The 24,716-nt window shown below is 45.0% G+C and overlaps 1 protein-coding gene across 1 annotated transcript in view; it reads left to right on the top strand.

The window, feature by feature from the left end:
- Positions 1–24,716, top strand: part of cfap58 (cilia and flagella associated protein 58) — a 219,804-nt gene that overhangs the window by 86,273 nt on the left and 108,815 nt on the right. The window contains exons 11-13 of the mRNA XM_048551167.2: positions 3,618–3,764; positions 14,471–14,611; positions 19,753–19,976. Coding sequence (XP_048407124.1) covers positions 3,618–3,764; positions 14,471–14,611; positions 19,753–19,976 — 512 coding nt within the window. The remainder of the gene's footprint in view (positions 1–3,617; positions 3,765–14,470; positions 14,612–19,752; positions 19,977–24,716) is intronic.

The raw sequence follows: 24,716 nt of genomic DNA, 5'->3' as shown, positions 1-24,716 counted from the left end.
TCCACTGAGGGAATCTTACAAACAACTCTAAGGGCACTTGACCTCCATGACTTCCCCCAAAGGAGTCCTGAGACCATACCAATAGTTATATTTCAGCTCTCCAGAGAGAAGCTTATCTATCCAAAATCAATTTATTGAAACAGATGTGCTTTGACCTGGTCCGCTCTGCGGTTTTGACAGCACAGATATTAAAATTGAATTTAATTGGAGGCAGTTCACCAGGCAAATGACCAGCCTTCTCCATGTTCAAGAACGCCCCACCTACATCCATGACACCACCCATGCCCTCCACCTCCTCCAGAATTTCCAATTCCCCAGTCCCCAACACCTCATTTTCACGCTGTACACCTGCATTCCTGCTGTGTTCATCCAGCCTCACATTTTATTACCTCAGTTTCTAGCTAGATGCCTGAGATGGAGACAGAAAGGTCCAGGAAGGTGAGGGATGTGTTGGAGACGGCCCAGGTGAACTTGAGGTTTCCTCATGCAGATGGCCTCTAGGCCTTCCGCTTCTACTTGTCCCGCAGGCCCGACCAGTCCCCCTCCACCGACACCCTCATCTGCCTAGTCGAACTCGTCCTCACCCTCAACAACTTCTCTTTCGATTCCTCCCACTTCCTACAGACAAAGGGGGTAGCCATGGGTACCCACATGGGCCCAAGCTATGCCTGCTTCTTTATAGATTATGTGGAACAGTCCCTCTTCCGCACCTATACTGGCCCCAAACCCCACCTCTTCCTCCGTTACATTGATGACTGTATCAGCGCTGCCTCTTGCTCCCAAGAGGAGCTTGAACAGTTCATCCACTTCACCAACACCTTCCACCCCAACCTCAAGTTCACCTGGGCCGTCTCCAACACATCCCTCACCTTCCTGGACCTTTCTGTCTCCATCTCAGGCATCTAGCTAGAAACTGAGATAATAAAATGTGAGGCTGGATGAACACAGCAGGCCAAGCAGCATCTCAGGAGCACAAATGCTGATGTTTCAGGCCTAGACCCTTCATCAGAGAGGGGGATGGGGTGAGGGTCCTGGAATAAATAGGGAGAGAGGGGGAGGCGGACCGAAGATAGAGAGAAAAGAAGATAGGTGGAGAGGAGAGTATAGGTGGGGAGCCCTCCGCTCCAACCCCAACCTCCAGTCCAGCCTGTCTCTGCCTCCCTAACCTGTTCTTCCTCTCACCCATCCCTTCCTCCCACCCCAAGCCGCACCTCCATCTACCTACTAACCTCATCCCACCTCCTGACCTGTCCGTCTTCCCTGGACTGACCTATCCCCTCCCTACCTCCCCACCTATACTCTCCTCTCCACCTATCTTCTTTTCTCTCCATCTTCGGTCCGCCTCCCCCTCTCTCCCTATTTATTCCAGAACCCTCTCCCCATCCCCCTCTCTGATGAAGGGTCTAGGCCCGAAACGTCAGCTTTTGTGCTCCTGAGATGCTGCTTGGCCTGCTGTGTTCATCCAGCCTCACATTTTATTGTCTTGGACTCTCTAGCTAGAAACTGATGTTCTTTTCAAGCCCACCGACTCCCACAGCTACCTAGAATACACCTCCTCCCACCCACCCTCCTGCAAAAATTTCATCGCCTCCACCGCATCTGCCCCCAGGATGAGGCATTCCACTCCCGCACATCCCAGATGCTCATGTTCTTCAAGGACCACAACTTCCCCCTGCAGTGGTAGAGAACGTCCTGCATTTCCCGCAACACATCCCTCACACCCCGCCCCTACATAACTGCCCAAAGAGAATCCCCCAAGTCCTCACATACCAACCCTCCAACCTCCGGATACAGCGCATCATCCTCTGACAGTTCGACCATCTACAATCCGACCCCACCACCCAAGCCTTTTTTCCATCCCCACCCCTGTCTGCTTTCCGGAGAGACCACTCTCTCCGTGACTCCCTTGTTCGCTCCACACTGCCCTCCAACCCCACCACACCCGGCACCTTCCCCTGCAACCGCAGGAAATGCTACACTTGCCCCCACACCTCCTCCCTCACCTCCATCTCAGGCCCCAAGATGACTTTCCATATCAAGCAGATGTTCACCTGCAAATCTGCCAATGTGGTATACTGCATCCGCTGTATCCGTTGTGGCTACCTCTACATTGGGGAAACCAAGCGGAGTCTTGGGGACCGCTTTGCAGAACACCTCCACTCGGTTCACAATAAACAACTGCACCTCCCAGTCGCAAATCATTTTAACTCCAACTCTCATTCCTTAGACGACATTTCCATCCTGGGCCTCCTGCAGTGCCATTATGATGCCACCCGAAGGTTGCAGGAAAGCGCTTGGGAACCCTGCAGCCCAACGGTATCAATGTGGACTTCACAAGCTTCAAAATCTCCCCTTCCACCACCGCATCCCAAAACCAGCCCAGCTCATCCCCTCCCCCAACTGCATCCCAAAACCAGCCCAGCTTGTTCCCGTCTCCCTAACGTGTTCTTCCTCTCGCCTATCCCCTCATCCCACCTCAAGCCGCACCACCATTTCCTACCTACTAACCTCATCCTGCCTCCTTGGCCTGTCCAACCTCCCTGCACTGACCTATCCCCTCCCCACCTGCCCACCTATCCTCTCCCGTCCACCTATCTTCTCCTCCATCCATCTTCGGTCCGCCTCCCCCTCTCTCCCTATTTATTTCAGAACCCTCTCCCCATCCCCCTCTCTGACGAAGGGTCTGGGCTCGAAACATCAGCTTTTGTGCTGCTAAGATGCTGCTTGGCCTGCTGTGTTCATCCAGCCTCACACTTTGTTATCCCAGCTTTCTCCATGAGCTTGCACGTGTAAAGCCCAGGCTGGCTTCAAACCTTCCCCACTCAAAACCAAAAATGACATATTTGGAGGTAGGTTTTGTAGTTTTTGGGGATTTTGGCCATTTTGTCAAGCCAAGGAATTTCTCTGTCATTGCAGATCCTATGTGAGAAAAAAATGGTTAGTTGGAAATACAAAATCATCACGCACTTGAGAGGTACTGATCATTTTGGAAATCATGTTGGTGCATCTGCAACAGACTCAGCTCATGAACGCATTTGTTGGCTCATAAGTGATCATTTCTGAGCGAGACAGAAATTGTAAAAGGAAAATTTGTTTCATATTCCATTTTAGAGGCTCCCCCTGAAGTCCTTGCATTATTCTGTGAGGAACTACGCCAAGTAAATTAACAAGGTCCTAGTTTTGATCCTTGACCTTGGCTGATGTGGGCAGGCACATAACAATTGGCTTCATTGTCCCGAGGTTAGCGATAGTGAAAATGAACCTCCTTCCTCGTTGCAATCATTGGAAGTAGTTTGTGTATGTGTGTAATGGCTGAAGAAGAAGATTGGTTTGGCCTTTAATGCTTTCCTGCTGTGTTTCCATTATATGGATTATTAACTCACCACCGCTTGCCTGTAGGCTTGCATATAAATTATGGCTATATCATTGAGGCAAGGCAGAGTGCCCAGTACTGTACCCTGTCACACAATTTACATCTTCAGGAAGGCTGAAGAGAAATTAGTGAGGGAGAGTGAATGAATTCTTTGGTGGAACAAGAAGAAATTTTCAGCTTTATTTATAATTTAACAAAGCATTTAGGATTGCTTTTATTCATGTTTACACTTTTACTCTTTAAGGATGAGATAGCTGAAATGAAACGAAAGCTGAAGATCATGAACCACCACATCGACCAGCTGAAGGATGAGATCTGTGCAAAAGAGGCTGCCCTTTTGAAGCAACACTTGGAATATCAGCGTATGGAGAAGGAGAAGGAGACACTAAAGGTATTATTGCAAGAACTACTGGAATAGTATTTGTTTAGCTCTCATTACAAAATATGCATATTGGCAGCATTTTGCATTTTCACGAACTGAAGGCAGTTAATCTATAGGTGAATATTTGTGTCACACTAATAGGAGCAAGTAGTTTAAATGATGTGGAGGGAGAGGTCATAATCACCATTTTCTTCTCCTGGTGATGAGCTGGCTAAAATTGTAGCTTCTCTCTCAGAGAAGCAAAACTGTTCAAAAAACAGAATCTGACCTCTCTTCCAATACCTCACCACCTCCCTTCAGCAGGAAAACTGTCTTTTGACTGGCTGCAAGCAGCTGCTGCTGATAATTTAATTGGATATTATTGACTGAGAGAAAATATTTTTCTTTTCAGTTTGCTTTCATTAAATTACATATGCAGGCTTGGATAGATTACTCAATTTTCTTACAGTTTGATTGGTATCTACAGGGAGTTACTGAATAGCATAAAATATAGTTCACTGAAATAGTAACTTCACTCTGGTATGATTAGTTATTAAAGTCATTAATGGTTTATGTAACTTGACAAGAACAATAATGAGATCCCTGGGGCCAGTAATGACCAACATTATGTGAATTTTATTACCAGCACTCTTAAGACCCTTATTGCCAATTCTCTGAGCTTTGGTTTGTTCCATTAGGAAGAGGCAAAAGGTTTTTACCGTTTGATATTGCAACCTGATATTGTACATTTTTATAAGTCTATTTATTGGATGTGAGCATTGTTGCCATCTTTAATTGTCTTTGTGAAGGTGCAGGTGAGCCATTGTCTCAAACTACTGAATGTGCACCCATAGTGCTGTTAGGGAGGAAGTTACAGGTTATTGAATCTACAACAGTGAAGATATGGTGATATCGTTCCAAGCCAGGATTGTGTGTGACTAGGAAAGGAACCCACAGGCGGCACAACAGGTGTTTCCATGTGTCTGCTGCTGTACTCTTTCAGATGGTAAAGTTGCAGGTTTAGATACCAGACACAAATTCCCCTCCCCTTCGTTTGTCAACTTTCTGCAGTGACTGTTCCATCCAGGACACCTTCATCCACTCCTACTCAATTTCCAACACCTCCTCCCAACCCCACTGCATCTCCCTATGCAATCAGAGAAGGTGTAACTCCTGCCTGTTTACCTTATCTCTCCTCGCTATCCAAGGCCCCAAACACACCTTCCAGGTGAAGCAGCGATTAACCAGTATTTCACTCAATCTATTCTACTATATTCTGTGCTCTCAAGGTTGTCTGCTGTATTTTGTGGAGATGAAATACAGACTGGGTGCCCACTTTGCAGAATGCCTTATATTGTTCACTAAAATGACCCTGAGCTTCCAACTGCCTGCCATTTCAATTCATCACCATGTTCCCTGGCCAGCATCTCTGTCTCAGATTTGCTGCAATGCTGCATTGAAGCTCAGTGCAAGCTGGAAGAACAGCACTTCATTTTCTGCTGAAGGGTCCTGAAACCTTCAGGAATCAATACTGAGTTCAATAATTTTAGTGCTTGAATACTTTCTGTGGTGTTCCTTAGCGAAGGCACCACTCACCCGGCCTTATCATCACAAGGGCTGCTACCACATACCACCCTTTGTCAGCTATTAATAGTCTCCATTAGCAATAATCAATTATTGATTCTCCCAGTTGACATTTCGCCACTCCTTTGTCTGTCCAACTGTTTTCTTTCTAACCCGTCTCTCCATCCCACCTTCAGCATAGATACCAAACTTTTCCGAGCTGCAACCCGTTCTGAAGGAAGGACCGGAAATTTTAACTCTATTTTCTCTCCACAGATGCTGCCAGACCTGCTGAGATTTTCTAGCAATTTCTGCTTTTGCCTCTGTTTTCCAGTATATGCAGTTCTTTGGGGATTTATTTACAGGTTTGGAGGGTGCTTTCAAAGTAGTCTTGGTGAATTGCCGAAGTTCATCTTATTTATGGTGTACACAGTTGCAACTGTGCAGTGATGGTTTTTTTTTATTTGAAAAGATGTACTTTATTCATAGAATGTACAAAAAATAAAACATTTATACACCTACCCAGTCATGCAAGCCGCTCTGGGTTACCCAGGGGGTACGTACACCAACTAAAGGAAAAAACAAAACAAAGAAGAAAAAAAGCAAAGCAAAGAAAATACCCCGGCAGTCGTCACCCCGCACAGTCCCAGTTGGCCCCCTGACTAGTTGGGGAAGGCGCCAGCTGGGCCCAGTTACCAGATAGGGCCCTTTTTTCCGTTCTGGACGAGGGGTTTCATACCGTGGTCTTTCCTCACCGTGCCTTGGCGGCGGCTGCCCCAAGCTTTAGCGCGTCCCTCAGCATGTAGTCCTGGATCTTGGAGTGCGCCAGTCTGCAACACTTGCTCGGGGTCAGTTCTTTCAGCTGGCAGACCAGCAAGTTGCGGGCAGACCAAAGAGCGTCTTTCACCGCATTGATGGTCCTCCAGGCGCAGTTGATGTTGGTCTCGGTGTGCGTCCCAGGAAACAGCCCGTTGAGCACGGAGTCCCGCGTCACGGAGCTGCTTGGGACGAACCTCGACAAATACCACTGCATCCCCCTCCAGACCTCCTGCGCATAGGCACACTCCAGAAGGAGGTGATCGACAGTCTCATCCCCCCCGCAGCCATCTTGAGGGCAGCGTGCGGTGGCGCAGAGATTCCGGGCATGCATAAAGGATCTCACTGCCAGAGCCCCTCTCACCGCCAGCCAAGCAATGTCCTTGTGCTTGTTTGAAAGTTCTGGCGATGAGGCATTCTGCCAAATGACTTTGGCAGTCTGCGTGGAGAACCACGACGGGATCCACCCTCTCCATTTCCCGAAGGGTCTCGAGGATACTATGTGCAGACCACTGCCTGACGGCCTTGTGGTCAAAGGTGTTTCCTTTCAAAAATTTCTCCACGAAGGACAGGTGGTACGGGACGGTCCAACTACTCGGAGCGTTCCGCGGCAACGAGGCCAGGCCCATCCTTTGCAACACCGGGGACAGGTAGAACCTCAGTAAGTAGTGACACTTTGTGTTTGCGTACTGAGGATCTTCGCACAGCTTGATGCAGCCGCACACAAAGGTAGCCATCAGGGCGAGGGTGGCGTTTGGTACGCCCTTTCCCCCAGTTTCCAGGTCTTTGTACATGGTGTCCCTGCGGACCCGGTCCATCCTCGACCCCCAAATGAAGTGGAAGATGGCCCGGGTGACCGCAGCGGCGCAGGTCCAGGGAATAGGCCAGGCCTGCGCCACATACAACAGTACCGAAAGCCCCTCGCACCTGACAACCAGGTTCTTACCCGTGATGGAGAGGGACCGGAGCGTCCACCTGCCCAGCTTCCGCTTCAGTTTGGTGATACGCTTCTCCCAAGTCTTAGTGCACGTCCCAGTTCCACCGAACCAAACACCCAGCACCTTCAGGTAGTCTGTCCTGAAGGTGAAGGGGATGAAGGAGCGGTCGTCCCAATTCCCGAAGAACATGACCTCGCTCTTACCCCTATTGACTTTGGCACCCGAGGCCAGTTCAAACTGGCCACAGATGTCCAACAGCCTTCTCACCGACTGACGATTGATGCAGAAGACGGCGACGTTGTCCATGTACAGGGAGTTCTTGACCTGAAGGCTTCCGCTGCCTGGGATAGTCATGCTCTTCAGGCTCACATCCATCCTAGGACAAGCCAAACAGAGACACGCATGAGAATTCCTAGAAGCATGGCATTCCAACTGGAACTCTATCAACAAACACATTGATTTGGAGCCAATCTACCATCCTCTGAGAAAAAGAACAGGAAATGATTTCATCAACGCAGGAAATGACATCAGCAACCCAAGGAAACCTAAACATATAAGTAGAAAGCGGGACATAACACCAGCGCTTTACAGGAGGCTCACTGATGATGTTACCTAGAATGGTGACGAAACGTCTGAAAACTAACCTTCCAGCTCAGCGAGCAATCTCACATCCAGAACCGCAACCTGAGCTACAAATCTTCTCAAAACTCGCTAGATTAGAATCTCCTCAGTTGGGGACTGACTCTGAGTTGACTGGCTACAGCCAGTGTACTGTGCTCCAGTAAATCACGGATAATTTGGCGACGGGACACCCTGGCCTCTGTGCAGTTATTTTCGTGGTGACGGGGGTAAATCAGGATGTGCCTGAAGGACATTCACTCTTAACTGTCGTTTTGGAGTTGGGGTATGCATTTCTGGCATCATGCATCTGTTTGGGAGGTTTGATTCATTTGTTCCTGCTGTTGAAGACTGGACCCAGTATGTGAAAAGAATGCAAATTTTTTTGCAGGAAAATGACATTGGGGCAGATGAAAATCAACGAGTAATCCTTCTGACTGCATGTGGACCCATGGCATTTTCAATTATAAAGGGCTTATCTTACCTGGAGGCACTGCACAATAAAACCTTCTAAGAGTTGACAGGGTTAATTAAGGAATATTACATCCTCAAACATCCCCTAATCCTGAGATGCTCAATCCTTTGTTTGGCTGTTAGAGAACCAGGGGATTCTGATTCCGGCTGGTTCTGTTGTAAGAAAATGCTGCAAGTGGAGCATGGGAACTGCAGGGCATCGCAAAGGAGAGTGGACACCTTCATCTGTCCGACTGAGCTTGGGGAATACCACTTGAGTGTAGGCAATTGCAGAGCCTCACACAGGGCATGCCCTGAGCGGATCCACAGCAGAACCCCACAACAAAGCCGAACTTGGGCCAAATGGTTAAACAGTTCTTCACGGTTTGGGTTGGCAAGCCAAGACAGTTGCTGGTGGTATGAGACTCAAGACAGCAAAGGAATCCTACAAGACCTGGCCTGATTTTGAAGACTCGGAGGCCAGTACCCAGGAGAGTGCACACCCTGTAAAGTTCCCCTACAATTAAATGACTTCGTGACACCCAAATCAGAGCCAACTAAAACTGATATTTAGTTAAATGGCCACCCAGTTCCCATGAAGGTCGATACCAGTGCAGCTGTGGTTTCAGAATCTGTCTCTAACAAAATTTGCTTGGGACTTCTACCTTTGAGCTGGCACAAGATCTTGGCCGGACTGAGAACATACATTGGGGGAATCATTGCGGATTAGGGGTCTGACTTCAGTTATGGCCCCCTATGAGGAGCAGCTGGTGCAGTTACAACTGATGGTCGTAAAAAGCTGGGACCCAAGCCTCCTGGAGTGGAATCGGTTGAGGAAAATTCATCTTGAGTGGCTCAACATCTTTTGATGAGAAAATGGTTGCCTCAGTGAAGTCCTAGTAAAATACCAGGATTTTTTTGAAGACGTGCTTGGGACTGTCAAAGGGGCCAAAGCCAATTTACATTTCGACGAAGACGCAATTTGTGACTTTGCAAGGCCCATCCAGTGCCATTTGCCTTGTGGCAAAAGTAGAGGTTGAAATCAGGAGGTTGGAGAGTGAAAGAATCATCAAACCAGCACACAGTTTGCAGAGTGAGCAGCACTGGTCGTACTGATTGTGAAACCTGACAACTCAGTTCACAGTTGTGGGGATTTTAAACAAACAGTAAACTGCTTCTTGCAGCTGAGTGAATACTCGATCCCTCACATAGAGGATTTGTAAGCAAAGTTGGCGGCGGTGGTGGCTGTCCTCAGGAAGCTTGACATGAGCCCAGAAGCTGCACTTCTGGGAGTCCCAGAAGTACACTACAATTAATTTCCATAAGGATTTGTAGCAATATACCAGACTGCCAATTGGGATATCATTAGCCTGTGCTCTTGTCCAGTGGATCAAGGAGAACATTTTACAAGGACCACCCAACGTTGCCATTTCCCTGGATGATGCACTAATAACGGCGAAGACCAATAAAGAACATTAGGAGAACTTGGACATAGTGCTTAAACATTTCTTCCAGGTGGGCGTACCCCTTAGAAGGGAAAAATCTGTGTTTCAGGTGCCCAAGTGACCTACTTGGGTTACAGAGTGAACAAAACTGACTTACAACCATTGGAAGAGAAAGTGAGAGTGGTCTAGGAAGCCTCCTACATCTGTACCAGAGCATAGGTCTTTCCTTGGGTTCATGAATTATTACAGAAAATTCATACATAACCTGGCCTCCATCTTGGTACCCTCACGCTTGCTATTAAAAAAGGGTCAGCCTTGGAAATTGTCGCAAAGACCAGAAGCAGCCTTTAGGGAAGTGAAAAAGCAGCTATCGCCATCTAAGGTGTTGGCCTACTACGATCTAAAGGAAAAAGTAGTGCTGACATGTAATGCCTCCTGGTGCAGTATTGTGGTATGTTGGCTCACTGGTGGCCCGAAGGATAGGAATGCCTGACAGTGTATGCTTCCCTGGACTCTGGCTGATGCCAGACAAAAGTATGCCCAGATAGAGAAAGAAGGTTTAGCAGTCATCTTTAATGTGAAGAAGTTCCACTAGTACCCTAACAGATGGAAATTTGTCATAATCACAGATCACAAACTCCTGCCAGGGTACTGAAGGAAGACAAGGCATGCTGCCCATAGTTTCTAGTAGAATTCAGTATTGGGCCCTTATTCTCAGTATGTACAAGTTAGAACAGTGTCCAGGGAACCAAGTGGCATTTTGTTTGTAAACTTTCTGAACGCCCTTCCAGTCACTGCGGACAATATCTGACTGTGGACACAATAAGATCCTGCCCTAATGAAATTGAAACAACGAGTGCTCATGGGGGAATCAGAAGGGCCATCCAGATTGAAACCTTTCTGGACCCGGTGAGACCAGACCACCGTAGAGGATGACATATTACTGCAGGGAGCAAGGGTAATTGTCCTCAGTAAAGGTCGTTGCCAAATATTGGCTGAACTCCATCAGCATCATCTGGGGTTTTCAAAGATGAAGAAGCTAGCTAGAAGCTATGCCTGGTGGCCAGTGTTGGATGCTGACATAGCTGTGATGGTGGGGCATTGCCCAGAGTGTCAGCAAGGACAAAGTTACCACCAGCAGCTCCCCACATTTGTGGGAATTGCTGGCTAAGCCCTGGACTTGGTTCCATGTCAACTATGCCGGAACTTTCATGGGCTGAATATTCCTGGTCATTTGGATGCCCATTCAAAGCGGTTGGATGTATATAAGGTTTTTTCAGCAAACTCAGGATTGATGATTGAAAAACTGTGAGCATCGTTCACAATGAACGGACTCCTGGATGTATTGGAAATACACAATGGGATGTCATTTACCAGCGGGGAGTTTGAAAATTTCTTGAAGCCCAACATTATTTGCCTTGTAAGACAGCTTCATTCCATCCATTGTTCAACACTCTAACAGAAGGAGCGGTCGAAACATTGAAGGCAGGCTTAAAGAACCTACCTACAGCATCAATTGAGACAAAACTGCCTTGCTTGCTGTTCGATTATAGGACCACCCCACACAAAAACATGAGTAGCTTCAATGGAGTTGCTGATGGGGAGAAGACTCTGCACCAGGTTACACCTGATATTTCTGAACTGAGGGGAGAGGATGAAACAGCAGCAGGAAAGCCAATACCAGCCAAATGCCTCCTTTAAGTGAGAGAGACAATTTAACTCAAGAGATGAAATCTGGTGCTGGAACCCCATGGGAATGGTCATGTATGGGTACAAGATGAGGTTGATGCGAGCTCAGGCCCTGTTACTTACAAAGATCGGGTAGGTGATGCCATCCGGAACAAGCATGTGGATCATCTGAAAGCTGTTACCTTGCATGGGGCAGGAGCCAAACATACCTGCTCCTCAGACAGCCAGAAGGTCTGACAGAAACCACAGCTGCTCTTCCTCTGTCTAGTGTTGAGAAAAGTTCAGAGTTGAAAATGGATGTAGCCATGATACTGTTGCCCCTGGAAGAAGAGGTGTTTCAGGGGTTGGCACGGTGGCCTAGTGGTTAGCACTGGTGTCTCACAACGTCAGAGACCCAGGTTCAATTCATTCAATTCATTCATTCGGTATGTAGTTTGCACATTCTCTGTGCCTGCATAGTTTTTTTCTGGTTTCCTCCCACAGTCCAAAGATATGCAGGTTCGGTGGAATAGCCATGGGAATTACAGGGATAGGGTGGGGTTGGTGAGTCTGTTGGATGCCCTTCAGAGAGTTGGTGTGGACTTGTTGGGCTGTTCCCACACCATAGGGATTCTATGATCCTATGAAGAGGAGGGTACTCTTTCGAGACGTTCCAGATGCAAGAGACGAGCCACAGTCTGGTACGCACTGGATTATGTGTCTAAGTCCGAGTCAGGCTTTGTCAAAATTATGAAAGATGACTTTAGGCTCTCTAACTTCACTCCCAGATATGCAACCATCACCCCATTGTCTCCAGGGACCCCTTGCCAATTCAGACCTCTTCAGTGCTCAATCGCCCAGTTTGCACAATGCACAAACTAATGAGCCATATAATAACAATGGCAAGCGTGGAACTACTGACAGAAACTGAATAAAACATGTTCACAAATCTTACTTTGAAAGAATCTGTTGTTCCTGCAATCCTGTAAAGGAGTCAATATTATGGACCATTAAAATATCAATAATAGATATTTCAACACATGTCACCTCTTAATCTTGTCCAAATAAATATTGAGAGATTGGCAAATAGAACACAAAAAGAACAATGTATTATAACCAAGTAAAGATGTAAATCATGCAAAGTCAATAATTCTGGGCACCTCTAAAAATGAAAACCCCTCTGAGATAGTGCTCTTATTGATCTTGGCTAACAACCAAGTCACATCTGGGTTCATCTGTCACATTGAACTCTGGGATTTGTATTTTCAACCACTATTTTTAATTATTAAAAAATATCCCATTACGGACAAAGGTGAAGGGGACATAAGGAGAGCAGAAAAGAGCTGGTGGCGGAAGTTAAGCACTTCACTTCCTGCGGTACCACCACTCTCTAAGATATTGAGAGTATTAGATCTGCTTCACAGATATTTTTTAATCAACCTGTTCGGAGATGTTTCGCATATCTCTGGAGCAAGTCGGGCTTGAACCGCAGACTCCTGGCTCAGAGGTAGGGGTGCTACTATTGCACCACAAGACCCTTCTTGGATCTGCTTTGTTTTCTAAACTACCTGTTTACAGATTGTATTACATACCATTAGAAAAGATGAGACTTAAATTTGGGCTTTCAAGCTCAGAGGTGGGGATATTACTTCTGTACTACATGAGATTTTTGTGTTTGCTTTTGTTTTAACTCAATCTGTTCAGAGATGTTGTTGCACACACCTTTGGTGCTGGTGGGATTTGTACCTGGGCCTCCTACATCAGAGGTAGGGACACTACTGCTGCACCACAAGAGCCCTTTGGGTGTGCTTTATACTTATTTTTAATCACGCACGACCAGAAAGATTTCCTAATATCAAATCACCGTGACTATTTTTAAGCATTAACCACCAATAAATCACCTGTGTAATTTTGCATGTAGAGCCCATTGTGGTTAATGAAACCATCAAACAGGAGGGAGGGGTAGGAAGAATAGAAAGGGCTAAAGCAAAGTGGGGCTGGAGGGGAAAGTAACACACTGTATCCCCATGGTACCCACTTATCTCATAAGGCATCTTGGGGTTATCACATCAGCCATGATCTTATCAAATGATGGAGCACTCTTACATGGCCTGCCTGTGCTCCAATTTTGTGTTTCCATGCATTCATCATACTCTACCTGAGAGTGTGGTGGAGAGACAGATAAGCTTGAGGAGTTTCAACAGGATAAGTATCTGAAAAGAAAGAAGTGGTTGAGTGGGTCTAGTTGTGTTGATTTTTGAAGAGAGTCAGCATGGACGTGATGAGCTTAATTGCTTCCTTCTGTGCTATAATCATTCTGTCATCACATGTTGCCAACTCTGAGATTGTCTGTTTGTCCCTTCTCCAGTCTTTTCTCACTTCCAGCAATTGGATTAGTTCATGCTTATGGGCAAAGTACAGCAGTGGATTGCCACTGTCCACTGCAGAATGACTGACCAGGAAGCCCCCACTTTTATCAGCTGCCATCAGGTGTATTCAAATAATTTACACTTGACAATAAACCTATTTGGCTAAGTTCCGAAAGCACCTTCTGTGGCTCTCAAGTTCACAATCCAGAGATTCTGGCCCCGGGGTGTCATGATGCTATCCATGTGCCTCAACATCTCCTCCAAAGATTTCATTTTCAAGAAGGTTAATTTTATGAGATATCAAAATAGGAAACCTGAATGCTGATACTGAATGTCCAGAATGGGATAGTGTTGTGCTTCTAGCATTAACATCTATCACCCTTATAAAAATGTGAGATAGAAAAATACATATAAAAAATCAAACTGAAGTAAATAACGTGATCGATTCCTGCCCTTTTTTTGTTCAATTAAGAGGGAAAATCAGCTTGGAAATGCGAGCTGATGATGAAAAAATTGTAATGTGTTAAGTTACTTTCTTGGCCATTGCTTGCATCATTTGGGAAACAATTATATGTAAGGCAGGAGCAGATTTAGTGGTGGTATACTAGCCACTATTCTGTTGTTGTGCCTGAAGATGTTTCTGCAATAATTTATAATTGTATTTTGGAGAGGTGACAGATAAATGGCACTAAATCATAATGCTCATTGGAAACCCAGTACAGACACAATAGGCTGAATAGCCTCCTTCTTCAACAATTCTGTCACTTGCTGTATATCTACTGTTCCAATAGACTGCATGAAGGATGTTTGAATTTTCAAAATATTGATCAGACTCACAGTTTCAGCTATTTCTTTCCGAATTGCAGATTGAACTGCAGAAGATGAAACAACAGGCCCAGGACACCAGGATTTTCATTGAAAACCAGGAAACAGAAGAAAGAAAGCTGCTGCGAATTATTGATGAGGCTGACACAGAGAGGATTCGACAAAAGAAGGAGCTGGATCAGGTACATTGCACTGGACTGCATGAGATAGTTAATCATTCCAGATTAAAACGGTGCAATTTGAATGTCTCAAAAATACAACTGGTGCTATATAGATATAAATGCTTACTTAATTGCTGGTTTTGCCAAAATAGCAGTTTTCAGTATCCTGTGTACTCATAGAGCATATTTGTTTATCTTTATTTTGTGTATTTTTAGTTTATTTCTGCAGTAATTCTAGGTGTCGGACCTTCAAATTCGGTCGGTAATTGGGCACAGTAGGGTGTGACTGATATGGGGATTGAGAAGGGAAAAACTGAGGGTCCTCAGTGATTGACATTATCCGACAAATTTGAGGTTCTTGCAACCTGTTTGGATGAAAGTAAAGGCAGAGGGGTGTGTGAGTGATTTGACCATGACACCAGAAAGAGGGATAGGGATGTCAGGCAGGATTTCAGGGAGCTAGGGTGGAAGCTGAGAGCTAGAACAAACAGAGTGCTTATCTCTGGTTTGTTACCCATGCCACGTGATAGCGAAGCAAAGAACAGGGAGAGATTTCAGCTGAACACGTGGCTGCAGGGACGGTGCAGGAGGGAGGGCTTCAGGTACATGGACAATTGAGGCTTATTCATGGGAAGGTGGGACCTCTACAAACAGGACGGTCTCCACTTGAACCAGAGGGGCACTAATATCCTGGGCGGGAAATTTGCTAGTGCTATTCGGGTGGATTTAAACTAGCTCAGAAGGGGGATGGGAAACTGAGGTGTGGTCCTAGTACACAGGAGGATGAGTGTAGGGAGGACATGGTCAGGACCTCACTGTCACAGGAGTGTGCGGGCAGACAGCAAACTGGATTGAAGTGTGTCTACTTTAACGCCAGGAGTATCCGGAATAAGGTAGGTGAGCTTTCAGCTTGGATAGGTACCTGGGACTTGGATGTTGTGGCCATTTAGGAGACATGGATAGAGCAGAGTCAGGAATGGATGTTGCAGGTTCCAGGGTTTAGATCTTTCATTAAGGTCAGGGAAGGTGGTAAAAGAGGGGGACGTGTGGCTTTGTTGGTCAAGGACAGTATAATGGTGGCTGAAAGAACTTTTGACGAGGACTCGTCTACTGATGTGGTATGGGCTGAGGTTGCCGAGGAAAGTTTATTGACTGAGTCAGTAGGAACAGCAAGGGAGCAGTCACCTCACTGGGGGTTTTCTACAGACCCCCAAATAGCAGTAGGGAGATCGAAGAACTCATTGGCCGGCAGATTGTTGAAAAGTGCAAACGTAGCAGGGTTGTTGTTATGGGTGACTTCAACTTTCCCAATATTGACCGGAACCTCCTCAGTGCAGATGGTTTGGATGGAGCCGTTTTTGTCAGGTGTGTTCAGGAGGGTTTCCTTACTCAGTATGTGGACAGGCCGACGAGGGGGGAGGCCATTTTGGATTTGGTACTCGGCAATGAGCCAGGACAGGTGTCAGATCTCGTGGTGGGAGAACACTTTGGCGACAGTGACCACAACAGCCTCACATTTACCATAGCCATGAAAAGGGAAAGGAGCAGTTACCAGGGGAAGATATTTAACTGGGGAAAAGGAAACTATGATGCTATCAGACAGGAGTTGGGAAGTACAGATTGGGAGCAATTGTTCCACAGAAAGGGCACAGCAGACATGTGGAGGCTGTTTAAGGAGCAGTTGTTGCGAATGATGTATAAATTTGTTCCTCTGAGACAGGTAAGAAGGGGTAAGATTAAGGAGCCTTGGATGACGGGTACAGAGGTGCTTCTCGTCAAAAAGAAAAAGGCAGCGTACGTAAGGTGGAGGAAGCAAGGGTCTAACACAGCTTTAGAGGATTACAGGCTTCCTTGGAAGGAGCTCAAAAGTAGACTGAGGAGGGCCAGGAGGGGGCACGCAAAAGACTTGGCAGGAAGGATTAGGGAGAACCCGAAGGCATTTTACTCATATGTGAGGAATAAGAGAATGATCAGGGAGAAGGTAGGGCCGATCAGGGATAGCGCAGGGAACTTGTACGTGGAGTCTGAGCAGATAGAGGAAGCCCTAAATGAGTTTTTTGCTTCGGTTTTCACTCAGGAAAGGGACCTTGTTGTGAATGAGAACTTTGAGGAGCAGGGAAACAGGCTTGAACAGATCAAGATTGAGGAAGTTGATGTGCTGGAAATTTTGGCAAATTTAAGATTGATAAGTCCCCAGGGCCAGACCAGATTTATCCAAGGTTGCTCCGGGAAGCGAGAAAGGAGGTTGCTAAGCCACTGGCGAAGATCTTTGCGTCCTCACTCTCCATGGAAGTTGTACCGGAAGATTGGAGGGAGGCAAATGTTGTTCCTCTTTTCAAGAAAGGCAATAGGGAGATCCCTGGAAATTACGGACCAGTCAGTCTTATGTCTGTGGTCAGCAAGGTTTTGGAAAGAATTCTGAGGGACAGGATTTATGACTATTTGGAAAAGCATAGCGTGATTAAAGGGAGTCAGCATGGCTTTGAGGGGAGCAGATCATGCCTTACAAATCTTATTGAGTTCTTTGAGGAAGTCACGAGACTAAGGTGTTAGGAGGAAGGTATAGAGGAGACATCAGAGGGAGGTTCTTCACCCAGAGAATTGTGAGCGCATGGAATACTTTGCCAGTGGTAGTCGTGGAAGCAGAGTCATTAGTGACATTTAAGCGACTGCTGGACATGCACATGGACAGCAGTGAATTGAGGGGAATGTAGGTTAGGTTATTTTATTTTTGGATTAGGATTATTCCACGGCACAACATCGTGAGCCGAAGGGCCTGTACTGTGCTGTACTTTTCTATGTTCTATACATGGGGCAGGAAGCCATTGAAGTGCTGGAATAAATAGCAATGTAATGGTCGTAGAGAATTGAATAGCCAGGGAGATAGACAGTTCTCTGCAGCCAAGAGTGAGACTCTGAAGGTTGTGTTGCCAGCGTTCAGGACATGAGCTGGAGAGAGACTTGCAGTGGGAGAGGGATGATCCGGTGTTTGTGGTTCATGTAAATATGGATAGGATCAGGAAAGAGTCTCTGCTGAATTAGGATAAGTGAGTAGGGTTTATATTAAAAAGAAGAACCGTGGTAATAGTATCTGAATTATTATGTTACGCATGAGTGAATTTGCATTGGGTAAACTAGAGTGGAGAGTTAAAAGGGGTTGGAAGTGTATAGTTGCTTAGAAGTGGCAGCACAAATGGATAAAGAAGCCCTCTCGCATACATGCCTTTGTCAGTTGGGGCATTGAGCATAAAAGTCGGCAAGTCATGTTGCAGCTGCACAGAACTTTGGGTAGGCCACACTTGGAGTATTGTGTGCTGTCCTGATTGTCACATTATAGAAAGGATGTGGCACCTTTGAAGAGGGAACCAGCTATAAGGAGAGGCTCGAGCATTGAAGGCTGATGGGCAACCTGATAGAAATATGGAAAGTTATGAGAAGTATGGATACAATGGATAGTTGGAGTCTTTATTCCCAGGGTGGAATGTCAAATAATGGGGAGCATAGGTTTAAAGTGAGGGGAATGGGGGAAGTTTAAAGGAGATGTGTGAGCCCAGTTTTTTTAAACAGAGGGTAGGTGCCTTGATTGTGCTGCCAGGGGGAGGTGGGAGATGGGAGATGGAGGTGCAAAGTGAAGTTAAAGATGTATTTAGACAGACAGATGAACAGGTAGGGAATAGAAGGGTACAAACCATGTGCAAGCAGATGAGATTAGTTTAGAATGGCATCTTGGTCAGCACAGGCATGGTGAGCTGAAGGGCAGTGGGTAAAATGGAAGATGTTTCTTGAGACTGCTTTCACTGGAATGAGGCTGGGACCTCAAGCCACTTTTATATCTGGGGCAATAGGGAGGTCCTTTAACTTAATAGTGAGGCAAGGGATCAAGTGAGTGAAGAGACAATAAATTAAAGTGAGAGAGAGATAGAGAGGTCAAGGCAGAGAAACAAGGTTCCAGTAAGGGAAATGATAATTTGGGCATGGCATAAAGAGTCAGAGCATGCAGAGTTCAGAGTTTACTTTTAGATAAGGTTAGATGTTGCAAAATAATTCAAAGACAACTAAAGGCTTTATAATTGAGAATGAAGTGGCTGCTGAGATGGTGGAAGTATTAATTCATTCATTTTAATTTTCCCAAATCTCTAACTTCTGGAAATGTGCCATCAGATTGGAAAATAGTAAATGTAACTCGTCAGTTCAAGAAAGGAGGTTATAGCACGATACTTTGAAAATTTCAATGCAATCAGGCAATGTCAACGTGACTCAGTTTCTGCACAGTGTGTGAACATCATAAAATATGTCCTCATATGTCAAGAAGCTACGAGAGAGCTCATAGTCAACACTGATCCTATTCTGACTTGTGATCTTTTTATGGGATTGATGGGTTGGTGGTAGGGGGAGGTGAGTGGAATCATTGCTAAATGTTTTGCTGTTTTGTAATGATTAACCTTCCAGTCATTTTACCACCAGAGTGCCACAATCTGGCCAGTGCTCCTACCAAACAACGTGTGGGGCTTTCATTGCTAGTCCAGCGTTTACTGGTACCACTCCTCAAGTTCCACCGATATTCCTCTGATTATGGTTTCTTGGACATTTTCCACACCCTTTGCTTCACTCTCCCATTGTTCTTTCATCTGTGTTGGCAGTACACGCTAGAATTCCCTCCCTAAATTTTGTTGCTTTGTATAACAGCAGTGTGAGCGGATAACGGCTTCATGCTGTTGGTATAATCTTAGTGTAAATGCAACCAATGTTTCTTGTTGTGGAGGTTGTGGAAGTTTTCAAATAAACCTGTTGGATGGTAACCTGGCATTGTGTGATTTCTGAATGTTTCTTGTGGTATTCATGCGTAATATATACATTGTGAAGAAGCAGGGTTTTTTCATTTTATTTGCTGAAGTGACAGCCTATTTGAAAACAATTTTGTCCAATATTTTCAAAGCAGAGTCTTAATTTATGGGTTCATAATTATCCCATCATATTCCTATTAGCAAATATTAAGGGCCATTAAGCTTATTATGTGCCCTTAATTGCAGGGAAGCCTTCCTTGTTTTTTCAAGCTCAGACATTATGTAGCAACAGGATTGATTTCTACTCACCTTCTTTACAGATTTCAGTATGTTTTAATGTTGTTTCTACAAGTAACATTGTTCTAACATCCCTACCAGGTTATTAGTGAGAGAGACATTTTAGGCACCCAGCTGGTGCGCCGTAATGATGAGCTGGCATTGTTGTATGAGAAGATCAAGATTCAGCACTCCATGCTAAATAAAGGCGAGATACAATACAGGCAACGTGTGGATGATATCCGACTACTCCGAATGGAGATCAGAAAACTCAGAAGGGAGAAGCACCTCCTCAGCAAGACTGTATCTAATCTGGAGGACCTCAGGTAAAACTGGACATGCGAAAGCATTCGAAACCCAAAGCTTAGTTACATTTGTTGCCCATCTCTAAGGCCACCAGATCCAGTTAGAGGAGTCAACCACACTGCTACAGGCCTAAAGTCCCACAAAGACCAGGCCAGGTGTGGGTGGGGGATGGAAGATTTCCTTCTGTAAAGGACAGCAGCAAGCTGCTTGGGGCCTTGCAACAATCTGCAAACTTCTTGGTCCCTTGATACCAACTTTTTATTTCCAGATTAGTTTTTAAACTGTATTTAAATTCTTATACTTACGTCGTCAAGTTTGAACCATATTCTCTGGCATTTTAATCCACACCTCTTGCTGTTTAGTTCGGTAACATGATCACCACTCTATGATATACATAGAAAATGTTCTCTTAATTTACAAAGAAGCAAGTTTCTTCTTCTTCTGCTGGTTTAGTGTTCTTCAAATTTTGGCAATCTTTCATTATCTGCCCAAGTAACCAATCCCCATGTTGAGCTTATGCACTGGATGCTAGTGAATAGGTGAAAGTCTAATATATACATCCCACTCCTCTACCGGCTCTTGATGATGATTGTGATTCTTAGAAAGGAGGCCCATTAATCAGGACAGTGAGTAGCGGGTGAGGACTTCACCACTTTTCACACCTCACAACCACCACTAATTTAAGCATGTGGCATGAAGGTTCATGGACAGTCTTTCTGGGCTGCTGCCAACGGAAGCCCTTAGGTGTGCACTTAGCACACAACAGTAGCCTGGGATCTGAGGGTTTGGATGGGTGAGGAACTGGGAGCTGCACTGCTTTCCTGCTGGTGCTGCTGTTCACTGGAGTTGTTGGTCTCTGATTAGGCAGCGGCTCTCAGTGGGTGGGGCATCCATCTCCATGGAATCCCTTAGTCTCATAGAAGGTCTACTGAATTGAGTGGACATCCTCCCACAGAACAGATTTGGGGTTCCTGCCAGTTGGAGAGTCTGTCCTGTCTCAATATACTGATGACCGATGCTGAGGATGCTGAATGTGCTTTTTGCTTTTCTCTCTTCAGGCCAGGGACGCTGAGGCCACTTGGAGCCCCAGTATTACCATTCTTTTCAGTTATCCATTAGCGCGCTGAACCGGTTGTTCTGTGGTGTGCTGACGTTTCATTACCCTTCCATCATCAGTGCAACCTCTAATCGAAGCGTTAGTGTTCTGCTTCCTTCCTGATTTATGTGATCTTCTAGTGTGATGTGGCTTTGTTTTGTTATTTTAGCAGCAGTCTGTATACGGGGTCTGTTTCTATATGTTTGTTAATGGAGTCCTGTGTTGAGAACCAGGCTTCCAGAAGTTCCCTTGCATGTTTGGTGTTTGCTTGTCCAACCGTGGTCACTTTGTCCCAGTCGAACTGATGGCCTTCTTTGTCTGTGCGCATTGAGACAAGTGAATATTGGTGTGTCTTTCTACTGCCAGCTGGAGTTCATATATCCCAGTCGTCAGTTTCGTCTGTGTTTGTCCAATGTAATGTTTATCACACTCACTGCATGGTATTCTGCATATGACGTTGGTCTTGTTTACTATTGGTATGGGGTCTTTAGTCTTTGATAACATTTGGTGTAGTGTTGCTGTAGGTTTGTGTACAATCATGATCTTTTGCATCCACAACCTGAGCTACATTTTTTTGCTGAGACCTTATAATTGCCATTCTTTTATTGAGATCAGCAGAACTAATAGATTGAAACTGGAACCATCCTGTTGTATTTATTAATATCATATGGTTTCATGAATTTGCATGCTTAACTATTGGCAGAGGTGTTGAATAATTTCGAGTAGGCCAGATACAATTTCTGTGCATCCCTTCAGTAGTGAGTCTCTCATCTTTTGTTTCCTCCTAGTGAATCTATCATGGAAGTGAGGGGGGAATGTGTCGGGGCAGGTGTAGCACTTCCTGCGTTTGCAGGGAAAAGTGCCGGGTATGGTGGGGCTGGAGGGGAGCGTGGCGCGGACAAGGGAGTCCTGGAGAGAGTGTATATATTTTGATACACAAGGTATCACTATTATGTGGGACAGGATGGATAGAGCAGAATGTTTTATCTGTCACATATTGTTCTTATGTCCATATGCTGTGGCTCTGGTGTGAACTATCAAGAGCTCTACTCTCAGTTAGTCAATGAACAGGTGGACTGCTGGCATTTTTTTGAAAAAAAATTTCAAAACAATTATGGAAGATTTTTTAGGTTACACTGGGGCTCCTTGTTCATTTTCTAAATCTGAATTCACTGCTATACTCTTTGTGATTTGGAAAGTCCAAGTGATTAAGTGCTTATCCTTAGGGAGGTCTCCCATGGCCAGAAAGTGGGATATAATGATATAAAATTGGCACTATAACAATATCCCTAAAGCTCTCCTTCTACATCAGAGCTCTACTTTTGTAGAAACTGCACTAGAATATGGTCACTGAACTCAATAATTTGAATCAAATGAAATGTATAAAAGCACGACAAGAAAAATTAGAATAAATTGGACAGAATTTTTCCAAGCTGTTTAGTATTCTTTGGGGGACCTTAACAGTTTGTGATAAAATGGAATATCTAAACAGCTCATAGAAATCTCAACTGATGTGCTATCAGCATAAATATTGAACATCATAAGCAAGGCTATTTTTTCCCCTTTCCTCTCCATCTCCTAATTCATGAATTCAGTTTGCAACTCCATTCTGTTCTGCAAAGTCCTGCTTCTCAGCAGAAAATTGGTTTTAAGTGGTCCAATAACTTTTCAGTATAAGAAGGCACTTCTTCCATACTCAATAAATCAATTATTACTTACTGGTGAGGGAGTAACTCATCCTTGAATGTGTTACAGATAAGAAGGAATGTAGTAGCTAATGGCAGGGCAACTTTTCAAATTTACTAAACCATACAAGCACAAGTTAATCAGCTTAAATATTTCCATGTGTGATGGCAACTGTTCTGAATAACTTCATAAGCTTTTCGAACAGCTGAAAAATGAATTTTCACAAGGAAAAGAATTTATGATAACTAACCCTTTCACCCTGCCCTATTTCTTTATGTCTCTAGACTTTGACTGACAGGCCAGATGGTAATGTTTGATAATATGCCAAGGTTCACTTTTTTTATTTTCTAGCTTCCAGTTTACAAACCTTGCTTGCTCCCACTCTGATCTCTCTGTCCTTCGTACGCAGTGAAAGATGACGGGCTAACATCTTACCTTACCATTAAGCATTTTGTCTTAACAACTTCACACAATTACAATTCCCATTTTGCCTCTGCCAATAGTACTGGTAATTGAGGATCATGTATCAGTACGTTGTCCTAATTCACTCAGGAGACATGGGTATGGCTGGCTGGTCCAGTATTTATTATTTATTGTTCATCCCTAGTTGAAATTGGTGATGAACTGCCTTCTTGAACCGCTGCTGTCCCTTTGTCTTAAGGACACCACTATGCTGTTTAGGAGATAGTTCCATGATTTTGACCTTGTGACAATCAAGGAATGGCAATATATTTCCAAGTCTGGATGGTGAGTGGCTTGGAGGGGACTTGCAGGTGGTAGTATTCCCATGTATTTACTGCTTTTGATCTGCTAAATGGTAATGGCTATGGGTCTTGGAAGGTACTATATAAGGACACTTGGTAAATTTCTGCAATGCGTCTTATAAATGGTGCACATTGCCGTTACTGAGTGTCATAGATGGGGCGAGTAATCTCAGATTCTGCATCTGCAGTTCCTACTATCTCTGAGGCACAGCATCCAACTTGCTCATAGCAAACTCCCAGAATCATCAATGTAACAATCACAAGATAGTCTGTTTCGGTGGTGTAGACTGAGGAATAACTAAAGAATCTGTGCCTAGGTGCTTTCGTATCTAAGTTGGTGCTGTAATTGGCGATGTATAAACTTTTCACTATACTCATTGAGAATATGTGACATTACAGGTTATTCTATTCTCCATTCTATTCTGTAAATATTGTCCAGAACACCAGGACCATGTCCCTTGAACATCTTTGGAACAGTGTTATGGAAAATCTTTGAATCTCCTGTCAGAGCCGGCAGGGCCTGTGTTTAACATCTGATTAGAGAGCAAACACCTCTGCCTGTGTTGCATTCGCACAGTATTGAGCTGGACGATCAGCATAGATTTTGTGTTAACAAATGTGGTGTAGGACCAGAAGCTGCAACCTATTGACTCAGAGGTGAGTGTGCCAGTTACTAAGCCACAGCCAACAGTGAGTGCGAGAGTAATACTGTCTCTGTTCTTTTACTTAGACCCCCCTAGGAGGGGTTTAGTTAGTTTATTTGGCTGGATGGCTGGTATGTGATGTAGAGTGTAGCCAACAGCTGAGATTCAATTCCATACCAGCTAGGGTCACCATGAAGGCCTCACCATCTCAACCTTAGCCCCTTGCCTGCATATCGTGACCAACTCACCCCCTTACGTCTTTCTCTCTGGACATATACCAACTTTACTTTACCTTCACAAGAACATGTTTGCTTTATCCCAACAAAATCATTAAGTGGTTTAAGGTGGTGCTGAACTCATAGGGTGAAGAAAGTGCCATTGCCTTTGGCATTAGAATAAGTGTAACAATTCAATTGCCTGCAACAAATTTTGTTAATTGCATGGAAATAGAAAGGACAATACAAATGCTATATTATTCTTTGCTGACAGGTCTTTCGTTTTACCAATTTCTCACTCCCTGTACCTCCATACTGACATCTCTGACTGTGAATTAAGTTAATTCCTCCACTG

The sequence above is a fragment of the Stegostoma tigrinum genome, chromosome 20, assembly GCF_030684315.1.
Source record: "Stegostoma tigrinum isolate sSteTig4 chromosome 20, sSteTig4.hap1, whole genome shotgun sequence".
Lineage (NCBI taxonomy): Eukaryota > Metazoa > Chordata > Chondrichthyes > Orectolobiformes > Stegostomatidae > Stegostoma > Stegostoma tigrinum.
Note: the sequence above shows the minus strand (reverse complement) of the source record. Positions and strands in the feature narration are given on the sequence as shown.